At 47.6% G+C, this 20,545-nt stretch overlaps 1 protein-coding gene across 1 annotated transcript in view; it reads right to left on the minus strand.

The window, feature by feature from the left end:
* Nucleotides 1–13,483: 13,483 nt before the first annotated feature.
* PLXNA3 (plexin A3) overlaps nt 13,484–20,545 on the minus strand; it is a 216,168-nt gene continuing 209,106 nt past the window's right edge. The window contains exons 25-32 of the mRNA XM_088459658.1: nt 20,212–20,371; nt 19,530–19,633; nt 19,311–19,407; nt 18,144–18,334; nt 17,870–18,039; nt 17,553–17,765; nt 17,219–17,369; nt 13,484–15,149 (exon numbers count right to left, since the gene is read on the minus strand). Coding sequence (XP_088315784.1) covers nt 15,054–15,149; nt 17,219–17,369; nt 17,553–17,765; nt 17,870–18,039; nt 18,144–18,334; nt 19,311–19,407; nt 19,530–19,633; nt 20,212–20,371 — 1,182 coding nt within the window. The 3' untranslated portion in view covers nt 13,484–15,053. The remainder of the gene's footprint in view (nt 15,150–17,218; nt 17,370–17,552; nt 17,766–17,869; nt 18,040–18,143; nt 18,335–19,310; nt 19,408–19,529; nt 19,634–20,211; nt 20,372–20,545) is intronic.

Genomic DNA, 20,545 nt, shown 5'->3' on the forward strand with positions numbered 1-20,545 from the left:
GAAATGTGGAAAATGTAAAGATAAGGTGAATCAAAGGAATGAAATTATGATGGTGGTCAGTAGTAACAATATGAATATTGAGGTAAATGTAGGATTGCATTACAAACCTGAACTAGAAGGTACCATCATATGATGTATACGATTTAGACATGCATGAAATGTGTTATTAAAATGTTATTTTAAAACATCTAAAATAATGTAAGTCCCTATTCCCCCTCAAGACTTCCTTTATAGGATTGGTGCATCCCCACATATATCCCATGATCTCCCAAGATCCGTGGTGTGCATATGATGGTAGCTTTATGTCCCCTCCTACAGACACATCGATGAGAACCACCTTGTGCCATCACATAATATAACATTAAATAATGTCATAATGTAAGCCTAAATTAATTTTAAAATCAGAGTATGATAGCATGTTGTTTGCTATCAAAGGGTGGACTGTCAAAGCTGGATAATTGGCTGAGACTTGATCAGTTTAAAATTAAATCTGCACAACGCCATTTTACAACTGGCCGCCTAGCGCCATTTTAGCGAATCTCGCTAAGTACATACAGCGATGCTTTTAGCGTCGTGCGATTTCCACGCAATAGAAAGATGTTAAACATCCTCATCATAATAATAGTCACTAAAACATATAAAATGATCAACCTTGCAAAACATGTACCATAGTGTACTCCACAAACACGTAGCCGCACAACGCTAACTAGCGTCTTTTCTCCCTACCCCAATACTTACACACTGCACACTTACATAACAAGGTTCCCTAGCATTAACATGTAATATTCAAGGTTTATTCAGTATTAGTAATGTTGTGAAATAAGTGTTATTTGATATCTAAGGTTTAGTACATGGTAAGCAGACCGTGTTTGGTGTTGTACTGATCCAGTGTCTTTGCAGATTTCCGGTATCATCGGTGAGGAGATCGCAACATGTGTCTGCAAACTATGGACCATAGAGTTAAACATTAAAATGTACTGTGTCCATTTTCCTGCTGCATAATAAATCTAAGCTGGCTACATTACAAAGGGCTGTTGGAGGCTGGATTGTGACCATACGAACTGACCTATGAACTATACTGTAACAGAAGAACCAGGAAGAACCAATGGAATCATGCCAAACTGTTCTATTGTATTGCCTATCTCTGCTAGAGTATATATGCATGCTCTCTGAAACTGGATGCTAGTCTTCTTGCTTTGCTGTTGACAGATGTTTCTTCTTTGATGCCGGGATCTGGGTCCAGAGTGCATGCGTATGTAACAACTGTACCTTGGGTCTGTATGATTTATTTGCGCTAATTATATTTAGATCAGAGCGTGTAACTATCTGTTTTTATGTTGAATAATAACTTTTGTGCTTTGGAACCACAATCAAAGTCTGAAAGCAATTATTTCTTGTGCGACTCATAACGCTAAACAGCGACAATTAGAGTGTATAGGTAGGTAGGAAGTGATATGATGTTGGAATGTGACAAGTGCAAATGTGGACACATGGGCTAAAGCATAGGAGTGGAAATCCCCGACAGTGAAGAGGTTATGCCCTTAATTCATTGATTAAGTCTCATCTTTGGGTCATACAAATGCTACTCTAAATCCAGTCATTCTTGGAAGTAGTAACCTTAGAACAGTACTGAAGAACTTAAAAGTGTCAATAACATGACAGGATCTCTAGAAATCCTAATTTAATTAAACAAATGATCAAAGCCAGGATTTTGTGTATAATTTTGGAAAATACGTAGCTAAATATGTATTGTAAAATATGTAACATCAAATAAGTTTATAAAAAAAAAAAATTGATATAAACTAGATATGTAACACCTCAAAAGTTGGTGCAAGTGATGCTGTATGGTGTCTCGACTCTTACCAGATCCTGGGTCTCTTGGATGGAGGATGCAGGCATGTATAATCACCCGTTTCAAACACAAGTTGCAATTTATTTGAACAGATAAAACTATATAATAAATTGTCTTTTAATGTTAACATCCCTACTAGAGTCTCACACTTTAAAATAAACAAAAGATTTATTCAACAGGAACACTTGTGGGGTCGACTACCCTCTTTCTCAGGAACAGTCCAGGTAGGAACCTGTCAAACTTAAAGGGATCACTCAACAAAGAAAAGAAACATTTTGTGACCATATCACATAACGGTAATTACCAAAGTGTTTTGTGAATTATTGTTAAGATCTACAGTATATCAACCCCTTTTTGTCTTAGCTTGCATGCATGCAGGGAGGTTAATTGAGTAGCAAAGTCCCTTGACTAAGTCTAGCACTTATTGTAGAGGTGGTGCACTTTAGCTGGGTTGCCCGGGTTAACTGGTTGAGAGATTCTCTAGTCCACGATAGTTTTTTATAGCTATGCTTGAACCCAGACTCTCTCTTTCATCTGTCACAATACAACACCGTCTACCTCTGGGCAGCCTGACAGTTGTAGTGCAGTGTTACGTTGAGCAGAACTGTGCTTGATGTGGCTAACTGCAGTCCCTGTGCTGAATAGATATCTTTTATACAAATCTCTGCAGCTAGTGATGTAATAGCACTATCCATAAGAGGTAACTAAGGTGCAGTGCTGTGGGGAATATGGTGCTACAGACCTCTCTCATGGAGGTCCTGAGATGAGGTCTGTTGTTGGGATATTGCTATTCCCTCTCTATCCACTTCCTTTTTCAGTGGGGCAAAGCTCTCTGTATTGCCATCCTCTGGAGGGGAAAGTCCACCTGGTTCCGCCCCTCTGCTACTGCTGGTGAGTATGGAGGGAAGTTGAGTCTGCCTGGTTGGTCACAGCCCCGGCCGCCGACGTCATTCCCGACCTGAACACAAAGTGGATGTTTGAGGAGGATGTGTACACTCCCAGAGCCTAGCGAATTCCTCTACAGCCTCTCTGACTATAGTCCCAGCCGCTTTAGCCCGGGGCTGTGAGCTAGAGCAGCCAACTGTAATTTCCAGTCAACTGTCAGTTGTGCCTGCACGCTTCTGCAGTTGCACTCAATGTCCACTGTCACCGATGTCAATCAGTGCAGAGCTGTATGCATACAGTGCATTCGGAAAGTATTCACAGCGCTTCACTTTTTCCATTTTGTTACAGTATGTTAGAGCCTTATTCCAAAATGGAATAAATTAATTTTTGTCCTCAAAATTCTACACACAATTCCCCATAATGACAACGTGTAAAAAGTTTATTTGAGAGCTTTTGCAAATTTAATTTAAAAAAAAACCCCACTAAGACACCAGCTTAATTGGAGTCTACCTGTGGTAAATTCAGTTGTTTAGACATGATTTGGAAGACATACACCTGTCTATATAAGGTCCCACACTTAACAGTGCATGTCAGAGCACAAACCAAGCATGAGGTCCAAGGAATTGCCTGTAGACCTCAGAGACAGGGCTCTAGTCAGGGAGGTGACCAAGAACCCTATAGTCACTCTGTCAGAGCTACAGCATTCCTCTGGAGAGAGAACCTGCCAGAAGAACAACCATCTCTGCAGCAATCCACCAATCAGGCCTGTATGGCAGATTGGCCAGACGGAAGCCACTCCTTAGTAAAAAGCACATGGCAGCCTGTCTGGAGTTTGCCAAAATGCACCTGAAGGACTCTCAGACCATGAGAAACAAACTTCTCTGGTCTGATGAGACTAAGATTGAACTCTTTGGCGTGAATGCCAGGCATTATGTTTGGAGAAAACCAGGCACCGCTAATCACCAGGCCAATACCATCCCTACAGTGAAGCATGGTGGTGGCAGCATCATGCTGTGGGGATGTTTATCAGCGGCAGGAACTGGGAGACTAGTCAGGATAGAGGGAAAGATGAATGCAGCAATGTACAGAGACATCCTGGATGAAAACCTGCTCCAGAGCGCTCTTGACCTCAGACTGGGGCAACGGTTCATCTTTCAGCAGGACAACGACCCTAAGCACACAGCCAATATATCAAAGGAGTGGCTTCAGGACAACTCTCTGAATGTCCTTGAGTGGCCCAGCCAGAGCCCAGACTTGAATCCGATTGAACTTCTCTGGAGAGATCTGAAAATGGCTGTGCACTGACGCTTCCCATCCAACCTGATGGAGCTTGAGAGGTGCTGCAAAGAGGAATGGGCAAAACTGCCCAAAGATAGGTGTGCCAAGCTTGTGGCATCATATTCAAAAAGACTTGAGGCTGTAATTGCTGCCAAAGGTGCATCAACAAAGTATTGAGCAAAGGCTGTGATGACTTATGTATATGTGATTTATTAGGTTTTTATTTTTTTCTAAATTAAATTTGCAAAAATCTCAAAAAAAAACTTTTTACACATTGTCATTATGGGGTATTGTGTGCAGAATTTTGAGGACAAAAATGAATTTATTCCATTTTGGAAAAAGGCTGTAACATAACAAAATGTGGAAAAGGTGTAGCACTGTATACATCACATCATATTTAGACACTAGCATAAGTGGAACTCCCATTCTCTGGGGTACCACAGTTATCCAGGGGTTTATAATACATATATACATTAAAATCCCATCTCTACTAATGATGTACAGAGGTAGACATAGCCCAACTAATATGGGTCAGCCACATCTTATCTGGTTAAACAAAGGCCCCAAAATCTAGAAACAAACCTTTTATAGGTTAATGCATCACAAAGAGAAAAGTGCTCCAGTGGTATCTCCTAGTGAATGGAGCATACAATCAGAACATACATGTCTGCCTCCACTGCAGGGATTATGTCAACTTTAAGCGTGTTTTATATAAGTGAAAGAGGGACAGAAAGAAACCGTACCATAAGAAGGACCTAAAAGGCAACTGGAGAGCTTCAGTGTAATAAACAAGGATCTCTATGGAGCTGCGGATGGACACGCCTGGGAACAGTCAGTATGTTATATCTGTCACAGTGTGAGCTCAGCTCTCCTCTAATCCATTTAACAGGTTTTCCTCCTACTCTAACCAGTGTTCCAAGGGACAGGAGCGTAAATCAGCCAATGCAGCTGGGAATGATTGTGATGGATGGTGGAAGTACAGGAACATTGCAGTTACTAAAATATGCTTCATATCTGGAATGTCTGGTTTCTGAGATAACATAATCCAGTCTCTCTTCTGCGCTCAGGAATTTGCTGAATTTATAGTGTCCATGTGCAGAATGTGGCAGGTTTTGTATCTGCATTTTGTGTGACTGCAAACCACATAACAGTATTTTGTGTATTGCCATCACCATTGTTTAGTCTGGAATATGTAATGTGCAGCACTCTACAGTACTTGATGCTGGTCAGTGCTCAATGCTTGCCCTCTTGGACACTGACTTTATAGAGTCACACAGTCTATGTAGCATGTTTGTGTGTGATTGTAAGGTAATGTCACAGTGAGGACAGCGTAATCACAGTCTATGTAGCAGGTTTGTGTGTGACTGTAAGGTAATGTCACAGTGAGCACAGCACAATCACAGTCTATGTAGCATGTTTGTGTGTGATTGTAAGGTAATGTCACAGTGAGGACAGCGTAATCACAGTCTATGTAGCAGGTTTGTGTGTGACTGTAAGGTAATGTCACAGCGAGCGCAGCACAGTCTATATAGCAGGTTTGTGTGTGACTGTAAGGTAATGTCACAGTGAGCACAGCACAATCACAGTCTATGTAGCAGGTTTGTGTGTGATTGTAAGGTAATGTCACAGTGAGCGCACCGCAATCACAGTCTATGTAGCATGTTTGTGTGTGACTGTAAGGTAATGTCACAGTGAGCACAGCACAGTCTATGTAGCAGGTTTGTGTGATTGTAAGGTAATGTCACAGTGAGCGCACCGCAATCACAGTCTATGTAGCATGTTTGTGTGTGATTGTAAGGTAATGTCACAGTGAGGACAGCGTAATCACAGTCTATGTAGCAGGTTTGTGTGTGATTGTAAGGTAATGTCACAGTGAGGACAGCACAATCACAGTCTATGTAGCAGGTTTGTGTGTGATTGTAAGGTAATGTCACAGCGATATGGTCAACGTTTCCTGTTCAGAGATGTGGCAGGATGACTTCAGTGAAAGATATCTTTCAAGTCGTTGGATGTACAGACTGTACCGTGTGTATGCAGCTTAAGGTAATCATGTCACAGTGATCGCAGCACATGTAGCGGGTTTGACTGCAGTTGGAATTTAGCTTTGCACTGCTATCACCCCAAATGCAATACTGTCACCCTAGATTCCAGTCTGATCAGGTTCCAACAAATGCTCCCATCAGGAAGTTTGCACACATTGGATCTCTCTTTATCTACCTATGAGAATGCAGCTCTAACGCTGGGTACAACAGGCGAGACATCTCAAGTCTATCGGTGGGAGTGCACACCCGCAGCATCATTTACAGACATATCAGGTTGGCCCTGCAGCACAGGCTTTGTGTACAGGCGACTCACCAACCACCCATAGGCTGGCTACAGGGACTGCCAACACTTACATCTCAACTGGGCTTGATTCTGAGTTGGGACTAAAGTTCAAAAGAGCAAGTAACTGTGTACCTGAACAAACCATGAACCAATGCAAGTGGTTCAAATATATGTGCGTATGTAGATATCCAAACCTCTAAAATATGGTAGCATTGTTAAAATTATATAGATTTAAATAAAACCTTTACAATCACACAACACTGATCTAAATGCACATATAATTTCCCTTGTGCCGGTTTCCATATAAGACTGGCAACAAGTGGAGGAGAAGAGCTGGGGGTGGGAAAGGAAGGGGAGGAGGAGAAGAGCTGGGGGTGGGAAAGGAAGGGGAGGAGGAGAAGAGCTGGGGGTGGGAAAGGAAGGGGAGGAGGAGAAGAGCTGGGGGTGGGAAAGGAAGGGGAGGAGGAGAAGAGCTGGGGGTGGGAAAGGAAGGGGAGGAGGAGAAGAGCTGGGGGTGGGAAAGGAAGGGGAGGAGGAGAAGAGCTGGGGGTGGGAAAGGAAGTGGAGGAGAAGAGCTGGGGGTGGGAAAGGAAGTGGAGGAGAAGAGCTGGGGGTGGGAAAGGAAGTGGAGGAGAAGAGCTGGGGGTGGGAAAGGAAGTGGAGGAGAAGAACTGGGGGTGGGAAAGGAAGTGGAGGAGAGCTGGTGGTGGGAAAGGAAGTGGAGGAGAGCTGGTGGTGGGAAAGGAAGTGGAGGAGAGCCGGGGTGGGAAAGGAAGTGGAGAAGAGCTGGGGGTGGGAAAGGAAGTGGAGAAGAGCTGGGGGTGGGAAAGGAAGTGGAGAAGAGCTGGTGGTGGGAAAGGAAGTGGAGGAGAGCCGGGGTGGGAAAGGAAGTGGAGAAGAGCTGGGGGTGGGAAAGGAAGTGGAGAAGAGCTGGGGGTGGGAAAGGAAGTGGAGAAGAGCTGGGGGTGGGAAAGGAAGTGGAGGAGAGCTGGTGGTGGGAAAGGAAGTGGAGAAGAGCTGGGGGTGGGAAAGGAAGTGGAGAAGAGCTGGGGGTGGGAAAGGAAGTGGAGGAGAAGAGCTGGGGGTGGGAAAGGAAGTGGAGGAGAGCTGGGGGTGGGAAAGGAAGTGGAGAAGAGCTGGTGGTGGGAAAGGAAGTGGAGAAGAGCTGGTGGTGGGAAAGGAAGTGGAGAAGAGCTGGGGGTGGGAAAGGAAGTGGAGGAGAGCTGGGGGTGGGAAAGGAAGTGGAGGAGAGCTGGGGGTGGGAAAGGAAGTGGAGAAGAGCTGGTGGTGGGAAAGGAAGTGGAGAAGAGCTGGGGGTGGGAAAGGAAGTGGAGGAAAGCTGGGGGTGGGAAAGGAAGTGGAGAGCTGGGGGTGGGAAAGGACGTGGAGGAGGAGAGCTGGGGGTGGGAAAGGACGTGGATGACTACAGAGGAAATGGGCAGCAGCAGGATAATTTACCCTGCTAAAATTGTTCAGGAATGGTTTGAGGAACATGACAAAAGTTCAAGGTCTTGACTTGGCCTCCAGGTTCCCCAGATTTCAATGCGATGGAGCATCTGTGACATGTGCTGGAAAAAAAAAGTCTGAGCCATGTAGACCCCACCTCACACCTTACAGGACTTATAGAATCTGCTGCTAACGTCTGTCAGAGGTCGTGTGCAGTCCAGGCCTCGCTGGGTCAGGGCTGTTTTGGTGGTAAGAGGGAGATCTACATAATATTAGGCAGGTGGTTCTAATGTTATGACTGATCGGTGTATATAGACAGATGATTAAAAATGAAATATATATATACACATCAGTTTTGTTTTTTTTTAAATGGGAGTGCTCTAAGGTTAATGTCGCAAATGTATTCTGAATCAAAGCATAGAATAAAAGCTATTGGGTATAATAAAAATTAATTATAGTACCATTGTGTTTTTACAAAGTTTAATCTAAATGTTTGGCTCCCCAAAGTAGCTGCCGTTTGCAGCTATAACCACCACACGCACTCATGTCATTCTGTCTGCAATGGAAATCACAGAAATCACAGGAGTTGCAGGTGGAGGCTGCTTTACTTTCAACTTTCTGTCCAGTTCATTCCAAACCAGCTGGACGGGGTGTAAGTCTGAAGCCTATGATTTGTCATTTTCCTAGAAGGTGGCTCTGACACAGCCTGGAGGTAATTTTGAGCCATTATCCTGCTGTAGGATGAACCCTTCATCAACTAGACCATAGGGCATTGCATGGCGCTGCAAATGCTGTGATAAGCCTTTTGCTGTAGAGTGCCAGCCATTCAGATCAGGACGTATCTAGCATCGCATTTTGGATGCGATTCATCCCGCCACTTACCCCATGCACAGTAGCATTTATTAATGCTGTATGCATGTAGTTATGCAAAGGACAGCTCTTCTGAAATTAGCCGTTTGTGGCTTTCCGGGTTTATGACTCAGGAGTCCTTCTGTGCATATGCAAGCCACGGGGCATCCTGGGAGGGAACCTATTGGATCCCTCTCAAGGAATGTTGCAAAAAAAAACACTCCATCGGCTTCTATTAGACAATGACAACTATAGTTGGCATTGCCTCTCGGGTGCAAGCTTCTGAAAGTTTTGCTTTCCGGAGCTTGATACATAGGGCAATTGCGGTCAAACCTCCAAAAGCTGCAGTTCTCTGAGGTTTGACCGCATTTTAATGTTGGTATATACTGCCCTCAGGCAGGAAGAGAGCAGGTCGTCAACTCAGGATCCAGGGGAGAAAAAGCCTCCGACCAACAAGGTTCCTCCGCCATCTTTTACCGTCGGTGTTGCTGGGGTTTAATTACTAAGATGCTGCTTAGTAAATAGAGACACAGCAGTAAATAAATTGAAAGGTGCATCAGGCAGGCGCTGTACTGTGCTGGGGCTATAAGTGTAAAGGAAATTTTTAGCTTTATGTTTTCATTTTCCAATTTAGGAGAATGTGTTTTATGAGATAGTTCTCCCCATTTACCTCAACTCCACACAGAGCAGAACCTAGCTGAGGCCTGTAGTGCTGTGCCATGGAACAGGATGGTTACAGTGATTAGCATTATTACCTCACAGCACGGAGTTCAAATCCCTACCAGTCATGTGTGGCGTTTGTATGTGCTCCCTGTTTGCGCGAGTTTTCTCACGCCCTCCAAATACATACTGGTAGATTAATTGATCCCTAGTGCGTATGTTTGATGGGGAATTAGACTGTAAGCTCCGCTGGGGCAGGGACTCGTCTGAATGACAAATATTCTCTGTACAGTGCTGCGCTATCTACTTTAAACAGTAAGTAAATAAATTACGACTTCTCCTTTAAGGTTTAAACCTTATTTACATTTCCTTACTAACAGTAGGCCATTGTGAACGTGCTCATCTCCTGCTGATTGGAAGATTGTGATAACCATCATTCCCACCTAACGCTGCCATATCTCTCATTACATAACAGCACACGCATTTGCATTTGAAATCATTTATTTTTGCAAAAGAACATCATGAAATAAAAACGCCATGCTCACAGTATCGGATCCGCCGCTACCGTAGGCATAAAGTGCTGATAAATACTGTGGACCCTGCACGTGTCATGGTGTCACCTCTCTATCAGATCCTATGGGGTGGAGTATGTTACTAAGGCACCTAAATCCCTTCATTCGCGGTTGAGATTTTAACCCCTTGGATGCTAGACAAGACCACATCTCAACAGGTCACCATTCCTTCCAGCAGAAATGGAACTGGTAGTGAGTGAAGGGGTTATGTAGGATGAGGAGGGGGATACAGGACAGTGGCACAGACTTACAAAATATATATATTTCTCCATATTTACACACTGTGGGAACCCTGCGTGTGTGAGGTATTGTCAGATAGGTGCACACACATACACTAGTATGGAATGTTTCCAGTTTGGCAACAAAGAACATTGGCAGTCAGGTACCCAGCACAGAAGGGAAGAAAAAGGTAGGGGTGGTAGGTATACATATCCAGGGGTGAGTTCAAGTGCCTGCCCATGGTCAGGAGTGCGCACAGGTGGCTACCCAGGGTCAGGGGTGAAGACAGGCAGCTTACCAGGGCCAGGGGTGAAGGTAGGCAGCTTACCAGGGCCAGGGGTGAAGGTAGGCAGCTTACCAGGGCCAGGGGTGAAGGTAGGCGGGTACCTGGCCTGAAACAAAAATAAATACAGCATTCCAGCACGAGCATAGGGTAAGTCCGGTATGCAACAACTAGGGAGCAGAAAATTAGGGCTTCAGCGCAGGGACAGAGGAACCCAGGGAGACACACACACACACACAGCACGGGGACAGAGGAACCCAGGGAGAGACACACACACACACAGCACGGGGACAGAGGAACCCAGGGAGACACACACACACACACAGCACGGGGACAGAGGAACCCAGGGAGACACACACACACACACACAGCACGGGGACAGAGGAACCCAGGGAGACACACACACACAGCACGGGGACAGAGGAACCCAGGGAGACACACACACACACACAGCACGGGGACAGAGGAACCCAGGGAGACACACACACACACACAGCACGGGGACAGAGGAACCCAGGGAGACACACACACACACACAGCACGGGGACAGAGGAACCCAGGGAGACACACACACACACACAGCACGGGGACAGAGGAACCCAGGGAGACACACACACACACACAGCACGGGGACAGAGGAACCCAGGGAGACACACACACACACACAGCACGGGGACAGAGGAACCCAGGGAGACACACACACACACACAGCACGGGGACAGAGGAACCCAGGGAGACACACACACACACACACACAGCACGGGGACAGAGGAACCCAGGGAGACACACACACACACACAGCACGGGGACAGAGGAACCCAGGGAGACACACACACACACACAGCACGGGGACAGAGGAACCCAGGGAGACACACACACACAGCACGGGGACAGAGGAACCCAGGGAGACACACACACACACACAGCACGGGGACAGAGGAACCCAGGGAGACACACACACACACACAGCACGGGGACAGAGGAACCCAGGGAGACACACACACACACACAGCACGGGGACAGAGGAACCCAGGGAGACACACACACACACACAGCACGGGGACAGAGGAACCCAGGGAGACACACACACACACACAGCACGGGGACAGAGGAACCCAGGGAGACACACACACACACACAGCACGGGGACAGAGGAACCCAGGGAGACACACACACACACACAGCACGGGGACAGAGGAACCCAGGGAGACACACACACACACACACACAGCACGGGGACAGAGGAACCCAGGGAGACACACACACACACACAGCACGGGGACAGAGGAACCCAGGGAGACACACACACACACACACAGCACGGGGACAGAGGAACCCAGGGAGACACACACACACACAGCACGGGGACAGAGGAACCCAGGGAGACACACACACACACAGCACGGGGACAGAGGAACCCAGGGAGACACACACACACACAGCACGGGGACAGAGGAACCCAGGGAGACACACACACACACAGCACGGGGACAGAGGAACCCAGGGAGACACACACACACACAGCACGGGGACAGAGGAACCCAGGGAGACACACACACACACAGCACGGGGACAGAGGAACCCAGGGAGACACACACACACACAGCACGGGGACAGAGGAACCCAGGGAGACACACACAGCACGGGGACAGAGGAACCCAGGGAGACACACACACACACAGCACGGGGACAGAGGAACCCAGGGAGACACACACACACACACAGCACGGGGACAGAGGAACCCAGGGAGACACACACACACAGCACGGGGACAGAGGAACCCAGGGAGACACACACACACAGCACGGGGACAGAGGAACCCAGGGAGACACACACACACAGCACGGGGACAGAGGAACCCAGGGAGACACACACACACACAGCACGGGGACAGAGGAACCCAGGGAGACACACACAGCACGGGGACAGAGGAACCCAGGGAGACACACACACACAGCACAGGGACAGGAGGACCCAGGGACGGACACACACACACACAGACCAGGGACAGAGGAACCCAGGGACACACACACGCAGGGACAGAGGAACCCAGGAAGAGACACACAGCACAGGGACAGAGGAACCCAGGGAGAGAGACAGCGCAGGGACAGAGGAACCCAGGGACACACACACAGCGCAGGGACAGAGGAACCCAGGGAGACACACACACAGCACGGGGACAGAGGAACCCAGGGAGACACACACACACACAGCACAGGGACAGGAAGACCCAGGGACGGACACACACAGCACAGGGACAGGAGGACCCAGGGACGGACACACACACACACACAGACCAGGGACAGAGGAACCCAGGGACACACACACGCAGGGACAGAGGAACCCAGGAAGAGACACACAGCACAGGGACAGAGGAACCCAGGGAGAGAGAGAGACAGCGCAGGGACAGAGGAACCCAGGGACACACACACAGCGCAGGGACAGAGGAACCCAGGGAGAGACACACACACACACAGCACAGGGACAGAGGAACCCAGGGACACACACACACACAGCACAGGGACAGAGGAACCCAGGGAGACACACACACACAGCACAGAGGAACCCAGGGAGACACACACAGCACAGGGGACAGAGGAACCCAGGGCCACAAACACAGCACAGGGACAGAGGAACCCAGGGACACACACACAGCACAGGGACAGAGGAACCCAGGGACACACACACAGCACGGGGACAGAGGAACCCAGGGACACACACACAGCGCAGGGACAGAGGAACCCAGGGACACACACACAGCGCAGGGACAGAGGAACCCAGGGACACACACACACACACAGCACAGGGGCAGAGGAACCAAGGGACAAACACACACACAGCGCAGGGACAGAGGAACCCAGGGAGACACACACACACACAGCGCAGGGACAGAGGAACCCAGGGACACACACACACAGCACAGGGACAGAGGAGCCCAGGGACACACACACAGCACAGGGACAGAGGAGCCCAGGGACACACACAGCACAGGGACAGGAGGACCCAGGGACAGACAGACACACACACACACACAGCACAGGGACAGGAGGGCCCAGGGACACACACAGACCAGGGACAGAGGAACCCAGGGACGGACACACACAGCACAGGAGGGCTCAGGGACACACACAGCACAGGGACAGGAGTATATGGCAGCTAAAGCTCGGAACAAGGCAGGTTAGGATGAACCATGAATGGGGTGATGCTGATTCTTTATGGGTACCTAAGAAGAAATGTGAAGCCAGCTTGCAGTTTTCTGGTGCTTTATTATTGCTTTCTAGTATATGCTTTGGTTTGTGTCCCCAGCAGTGATATACTTCTTCTGGGATGGTACACATGATGACGGTCCCCTCTCCACACCTCCCGCGTTCTGATGCCACCTGGAACAGGTTATATATAACACGCTACAAACAGGCCAGTGGCAGACACAGCACTCTACCATATAACACAATATTTCAGGTCTGTGAGGATTTACAATGCGGGAAAGTTAAGGCAGGTTGATGGGGGTTACAGGACTGTTCACCATGTTCTCCTAATTGTGTTGTTAGTTATGACCCATAATAGTTAAAAATAAATGTAATTTCCATAGACAACTGAAGACTTACACACATCACACACACACATCTCCACTTAGAACAGGTTCTATATAAAAATTTGCAGCAGAGGATAAAATAGGAATAAGTTAAATAAATAAAATAAAATTAAAAAAACCAAGATCTAGATACCAGAGCCTGGAATGAATGCTTAGTCCACTGCGGAAACTCAGTGTTAGATCAAGATACAAGGAAAATTCATATAGCCGACGTTGGTAGCCCTGCACAATCCTTACCTTCAACTGTCCTCAGAACATGATTTACAGGGAACATAGGACCAGGGGGAGGGGAGCGAGATGTGGGTAAATGCAAACTCGCTCACATCCAGCTTCTTCTGCAATAAAAATAGCACTGATATCGCATGGCACAAATCTCATTAACAAAAAGGGGTCCCTCCTATCTATAAAACCTAACGGCGGGATAATCCCATTTCACATCACAGATATGTAATAGCTGCTCCTGCTCTACACACGGTCTGGGATAAGAGGAGCAGCAAGGAACTCGGGGTACAATAGTGCACTGAGATTATTAGTGGATAACAAACATGGGGAGTGGGGCACATGTCCCTCTGAGTCATATGGCTTCACGTTACCAAAACATGTACGTCCTCGCTGTGTGCAAGCTCTGGATTGGCTAGAGTCCTGGCAGTCTAGGGACGAGAAGGGTGGTAGGTGAGGACGCTGTCCCCTGAATACGTTTTGCAGAGATAGATGGTATGCACACCAACCCCATTCAGTGGTATAATAACGGTGTGCAGTCACAGCTCTGCTCTTCCAAGCACAAGGCACTGGAGCATGGGCACCTTGTCACACAGACACAGAAGAGTGAGGAATGGGCATTCCATGGCTGGTGAAGATCTGCTACTGATCCATGTAAAGGATTCAGTCGCTGGTTGTACAAGTCCTATTGGTGGTTCTGTGAAGTATCTATGGCAGTACCATAGCTTTGCACATTGCCCATCACCCCTCCTAGTCACTTTGTGGTATTGTCGACCTCCAAGTGGGTCTCTACCTATCAATTTCTGTCTCATCTTGGCTTCCTGGGACGTTAAGGTTGAGGGAATATAAAGGACAAAGAGGGGAATATATGGTTCAGCTATTACTGGAAACCATGTTAATAACTTGTTCCAACTTCTGCCGCAACTTGTGTTTCCGGCAATAGGAATCCCGATCCAAAGCAGTAAGGATCTGGAAGAGAAAAATCAGAGTTATTGGTATAACATACCTAAGTTAACTCTTTTTCTTCGAGGTCCACAGGATCTACCTTGGGGTATGTAGTTAGAGTGATCCATTGCACCAAACAGCTTACAGCATAGCACATTAAGCTTTACTAAACCTGCACTAGCTAAAAAGCATAATAGACTGAGCAAAACCGATCAGACATTGGCCCTCATTCAGAGCCACTCGCTATTTGCGGTCGTTCGTTCTAAAACAAGGGGTGGCTATTCAAATGAACCGTTCGCTGTTTGCGGTCTGTTCACGCCTCTAAGTCTGAACGAGCGAACAAAACTTGCGTTCGTTTTTTGGAAAAATACGCCCCCTGGCCGCTCGCATCCTACGTCATGTCCGCTATTAATTAGATTAATCGAGTACATCGACAAGGGTAGGAACTGCTCGCTATTCTTGGGGTTGGTGTTTGCTACCACAATTTTGCGAGCAGTTCTGACTATAAAATAACCCAGTGACGTGGTCAATGACGCTGCTGTTTTAAATTTGCACACCCATAAAACGCCCGTTTTGACCTTTAAGCACGCCTGCGTTCTGATTTCCACTCCCCATTTTCAAGCACCTTCCCCTGTTACCACCCACATACGCCTCTTTCTGTCACTCAAAATAGCAGGCATTCGCTATTTTGCGAGCACATGAATTTCGGCCGCACTGACTGGTTAGCGCATGCGTATAACGATCCGTACGCATGCGCAGTTGGGCTAACATCGCTCGGAACGAACGAGCGGCCGTTTACGAGCGGCTCTGAATCAGGCCCATTGTTCATCCAACCCTAACTACACAAAACCCCACCTCCAGCCTCTCACCTCCTCCCGGCCCTAACTACACAAAACCCCACCTCCAGCCTCTCACCTCCTCCCGGCCCTAACTACACAAAACCCCACCTCCAGCCTCTCACATTCTCCCGACCCTAACTACACAAAACCCCACCTCCAGCCTCTCACCTCCTCCCGACCCTAACTACACAAAACCCCACCTCCAGCCTCTCACCTCCTCCCGACCCTAACTACACAAAACCCCACCTCCAGCCTCTCACCTCCTCCCGACCCTAACTACACAAAACCCCACCTCCAGCCTCTCACCTCCTCCCGACCCTAACTACACAAAACCCCACCTCCAGCCTCTCACCTCCTCCCGACCCTAACTACACAAAACCCCACCTCCAGCCTCTCACCTCCTCCCTGCCCTAACTACACAAACCTCCACTTCCAGCCTCTCACCTCCTCCCTGCCCTAACTACACAAACCTCCACTTCCAGCCTCTCACCTCCTCCCGACCCTAACTACACAAAACCCCACCTCCAGCCCCTCCCCTCCCCCCGACCCTAACTACACAAAACCCCACCTCCAGCCTCTCACCTCCTCCCGACCCTAACTACACAAAACCCCAACCGCTCACCTTCTCCCGACCCTAACTACACAAAACCCCACCTCCAGCCTTTCACCTCCTCCCGGCCCTAACTACACAAAACCCCACCTCCAGCCTCTCCCCTCCTCCCGACCATAACTACACAAAACCCCAACCTCAGCCTCTCACCTCCTCCCGACCCTAACTACACAAAACCCCAACCTCTCACCTCCTCCCGACCCTAACTACACAAAACCCCACCTCCAGCCTCTCACCTTCTCCTGACCCTAACTACACAAACCCCCACTACCAGCCTCTCACCTCCTCCCGACCCTAACTACACAAACCCCCACTTCCAGCCTCTCACCTCCTCCCGACCCTAACTACACAAAACCCCACCTCCAGCCTTTCACCTCCTCCCGGCCCTAACTACACAAAACCCCACCTCCAGCCTCTCCCCTCCTCCCGACCATAACTACACAAAACCCCAACCCCAGCCTCTCACCTCCTCCCGACCATAACTACACAAAACCCCAACCCCAGCCTCTCACCTCCTCCCGACCCTAACTACACAAAACCCCAACCTCTCACCTCCTCCCGACCCTAACTACACAAAACCCCACCTCCAGCCTCTCACCTTCTCCTGACCCTAACTACACAAACCCCCACTACCAGCCTCTCACCTCCTCCCGGTATTTGTTCACATAGAAGAAGAGCTCACTGAGAGCACTGAGGGAGTTGAACTCATTTGCATGCATACGTGACTGTTCCACCAGATAGGCATCCATGTCCTGGTCACTGATAGCAGCCATCTTGTTGATGTCTCTGTAATATCTGTAAAGGAAATTCAATTAGAGAAAAAAATTGGAATAATGCAAGAAGCCTTCAGCACATCCTTTAGAAGCCAAAACAGCTCTGTAAATCGGACTGGTGGTGGTACATGATACAATCATTTTCAGCCTTTGTATGAGAGTGTAGGATTCTCACCCAAGCCTACTAAATCATCCCAGCACTCACCTTTCCACCCAGGTCTTATAGTTAGGGATGTCCTTGGCGTAAAGGAGTTTGTTACTTGGAGAGTCCTTTCCAAGTCTATGTTCAGAGGTGGAACAAGAGTCCATGAATGTCTGAGCCACCACAGATAAGCATGCATCCGTGATGCTGTTTTTGTGGATGTCAAAGACGAATTGAGGGTTCTTTATTACATTCACCCAGAAACGCAGTGGCAAGCTGAGAACGATACAAGGAATCATTTTGTTAAGATTTAGTCCTTTTTTTTTTTTCCCAAAGATTAAAAAAAGACCTGTAAATTTTTTTGGCACTCTTTTCTTTACCAGTTGCTTTTCCACGTGTGCCGGACATCTGGGTCAGAAATCTGCCTTCGATCCGCCTGCTCATCTAAAAAGTCGAACATATATTTGATGGCAAGGGGGAGGGCACTGCCCCGATGTGCTGTGCTGAACACTGTCTCAAACAAGTCGTCCACAAACTTCTGCAACGTGCCCTATATGTAGCAGCAAAGCACAAAGACATCAGCGTCATTTCCCAGGTAACCCCATGGAACTCTGCTTTTTGGTCCCTAGCTTCCAAGTCTAACGTTGCTCTCACCTTTGTGGCCAATAACCTAGTAAGGTAGATCTCCGATACCATTTTGCTGCCACGGTCACCCTCCTTATGGTCAGTATGGTCATGGTTCTTCACCAGATGCCACAGTTTGGTGCCGGTCTCCTGGTCAGGGGTGATCATGGGGGCTCGTGAGCGCAAGCTGTCTGGACTACTAGACGTGCGCAGGAGGCTCTCTAGTGAAAGAATGAATGTGGTATGAGATTCTGGACAATGGTGTGCGGAACGAGAGTAAGGGCCAGATTCAAATAGACCCAAAAAGCTGCATTTTGGCGAACAGTTTACACTTGGGCAAACTTTTCGCCAAAAATGCGTATCGTGCTATCCAATTAGCCGCGGCTTTCGCATATGCGAATTGAGCGCAGCTAAAAGCAGCGATTGATTTTCACCAGCTCAGAGCAGGTGAAAAATGTGCAACACCCCTAATTTGGGCTAAAAAATGTGGGGACTTTGTTCAGAACCCCTTGGACACCCTCCCTAATTAGGCAAAAATAAATATTTAATTTACTTAATTCCCCCTAATAATGACGTCATTTTTCGGAGTCAAAATGTAAAAAAAAAAAGTGTTGGAAAATGGGTTTAAAGTAGTGTGGTGGTAATTTGTGGGGCTGTATGGATGAGACAGGTGTTTTTGATATTGTAGGTGGCTGCCGCAGGTATATTTAACTGCTTTTTTTTTTTTTTTTTTTTAAAGTACCCTAAAATGACAAGCAAAATATAGTTGCACCCATTTTCATGTACCGCTGTAATTTTTTCCACTGTTAAAGAAAAATACATATAAACAGCCATTTGATACAATTGAAAAACCCACATGCTTTAATTTTGCACACTAATATACTTCTAAACTATGACCCATTGTAAATTTTACTTTTTTGGGGGGGACAGGCACATTTCCCCATTTTCAAGTGCACTGTTTGCCGTTTTTTGGAATAGGATTGCCTGAAAAACCGCATACGCGATAGTGGCGAAAAGTGACACATTCGGGCGAAGTGTGTGAAACGTTTGCACATGCAAAAACTTAACGTTTTTGCGTCTAATTGAATTCCCCCATTAGATGAAGTATCTAGCGACACAAGTTAAAAAAAAAAAAAAAAAAAAAAAGATTAGTTGTGTTAAGGCGGCTTATGCAAACCCCAATTCAGTAATACTTACCATACCGACTGAGCGAGCGTGTGAATGTGAAGGAGTTTGTGATGTTGTAAGCAGACACCTGCTTTGGAATCAGAGCCACACTGGAACCATCCGTAACCTATAGTAATGGATGAGGTACAGATTGGATTTGTAAAAGTTGTGGAACAAAAAAAAAAAAAAAAAAAAAAAAAGAGAGAGGTTGGGTAATAAATGAAAAAAAATAGGGACTAAGATGTCCACCTGGTAATGTGCCAGTGTGTTCAACCTCTTCCAGTCACATTCAATTTTGGTGGTGACATCCTCATCCTGAAGGACAATGCGGGTGATACGTCCCTGACGCCATTCTGCAAAAATATTGAAAGAATAAAGGTTTACTTCAAAAAAGCCCTAGCACCCTGCCCTGATATCACAGACTCGTTCCAGACTCTCAATTCACCTATATATAGAGCCATTCCCACCCTTACATCCAAGACCACTAAGGGTCCCCATGGTTTACGTTCATGTCAGATGTTTGTGAGTCTGCTCATGTACCGGACGAGTCCTCAAGCCGTGGCATGACTGACCTGCTACGGACGTTTGGGGCGGCGCTGGGCTGCGTTCCTGTATATGAGGGCGTGTCTCTGTTTCCTGGGAGTGCCGAGGCCAGGGGACGCAGATTTCTTGACCTTGCAAGCGGCCAGTCTGATTAGTCTTACACAGCCTGCTCAAAGCAGCAACTAATTATCGTGATGGTGATCCAAAGCAGCTTTTATGAACGCTGTACCCGGATCGCAGATATGTGCGGTAGGCATCTATTTCCCACAGACACCTCCCTGCTACATTTGCACTGTAGTTGGTCAGTATGCACATCAGCTTCCTTGCGGCTGTGCAGTACCGCCCCCCCCCCCCCATCTGAATCAGGCCCCAAGTCTGTTGTCCTCACCAAGATCCATGTCTTCTGCTTTGGGCCTCTGAGTGTAAGGAATTCCCTTGTAAACGGCATCCAGCAGCTTATCCTTGGTCTGTGTTACGGTATCACAATTAATTACTTTAACGGGGATTTCTGTACCATTCTCACTGTCTGGACAAATGCAGCTCAGGGTCTATGAAACAACAACAACAACAGGTAATTGCAGACAATGCAAGGGGCAACAGTTTGAGGTAGGGTGGAACCTTTAATAGTGGGAATTATTAGATGTGATAGGGATGCGCCGACCGCTGGGATTCCAAAGACAAGTAGGGTTAGCGTTAGGCAGAAGTGGGAGGTTAGGTTTAGG

This window comes from Taudactylus pleione, unplaced genomic scaffold, assembly GCF_031769625.1.
Source record: "Taudactylus pleione unplaced genomic scaffold, aTauple2 ptg000925l, whole genome shotgun sequence".
Taxonomy (NCBI): Eukaryota; Metazoa; Chordata; class Amphibia; order Anura; family Myobatrachidae; genus Taudactylus; species Taudactylus pleione.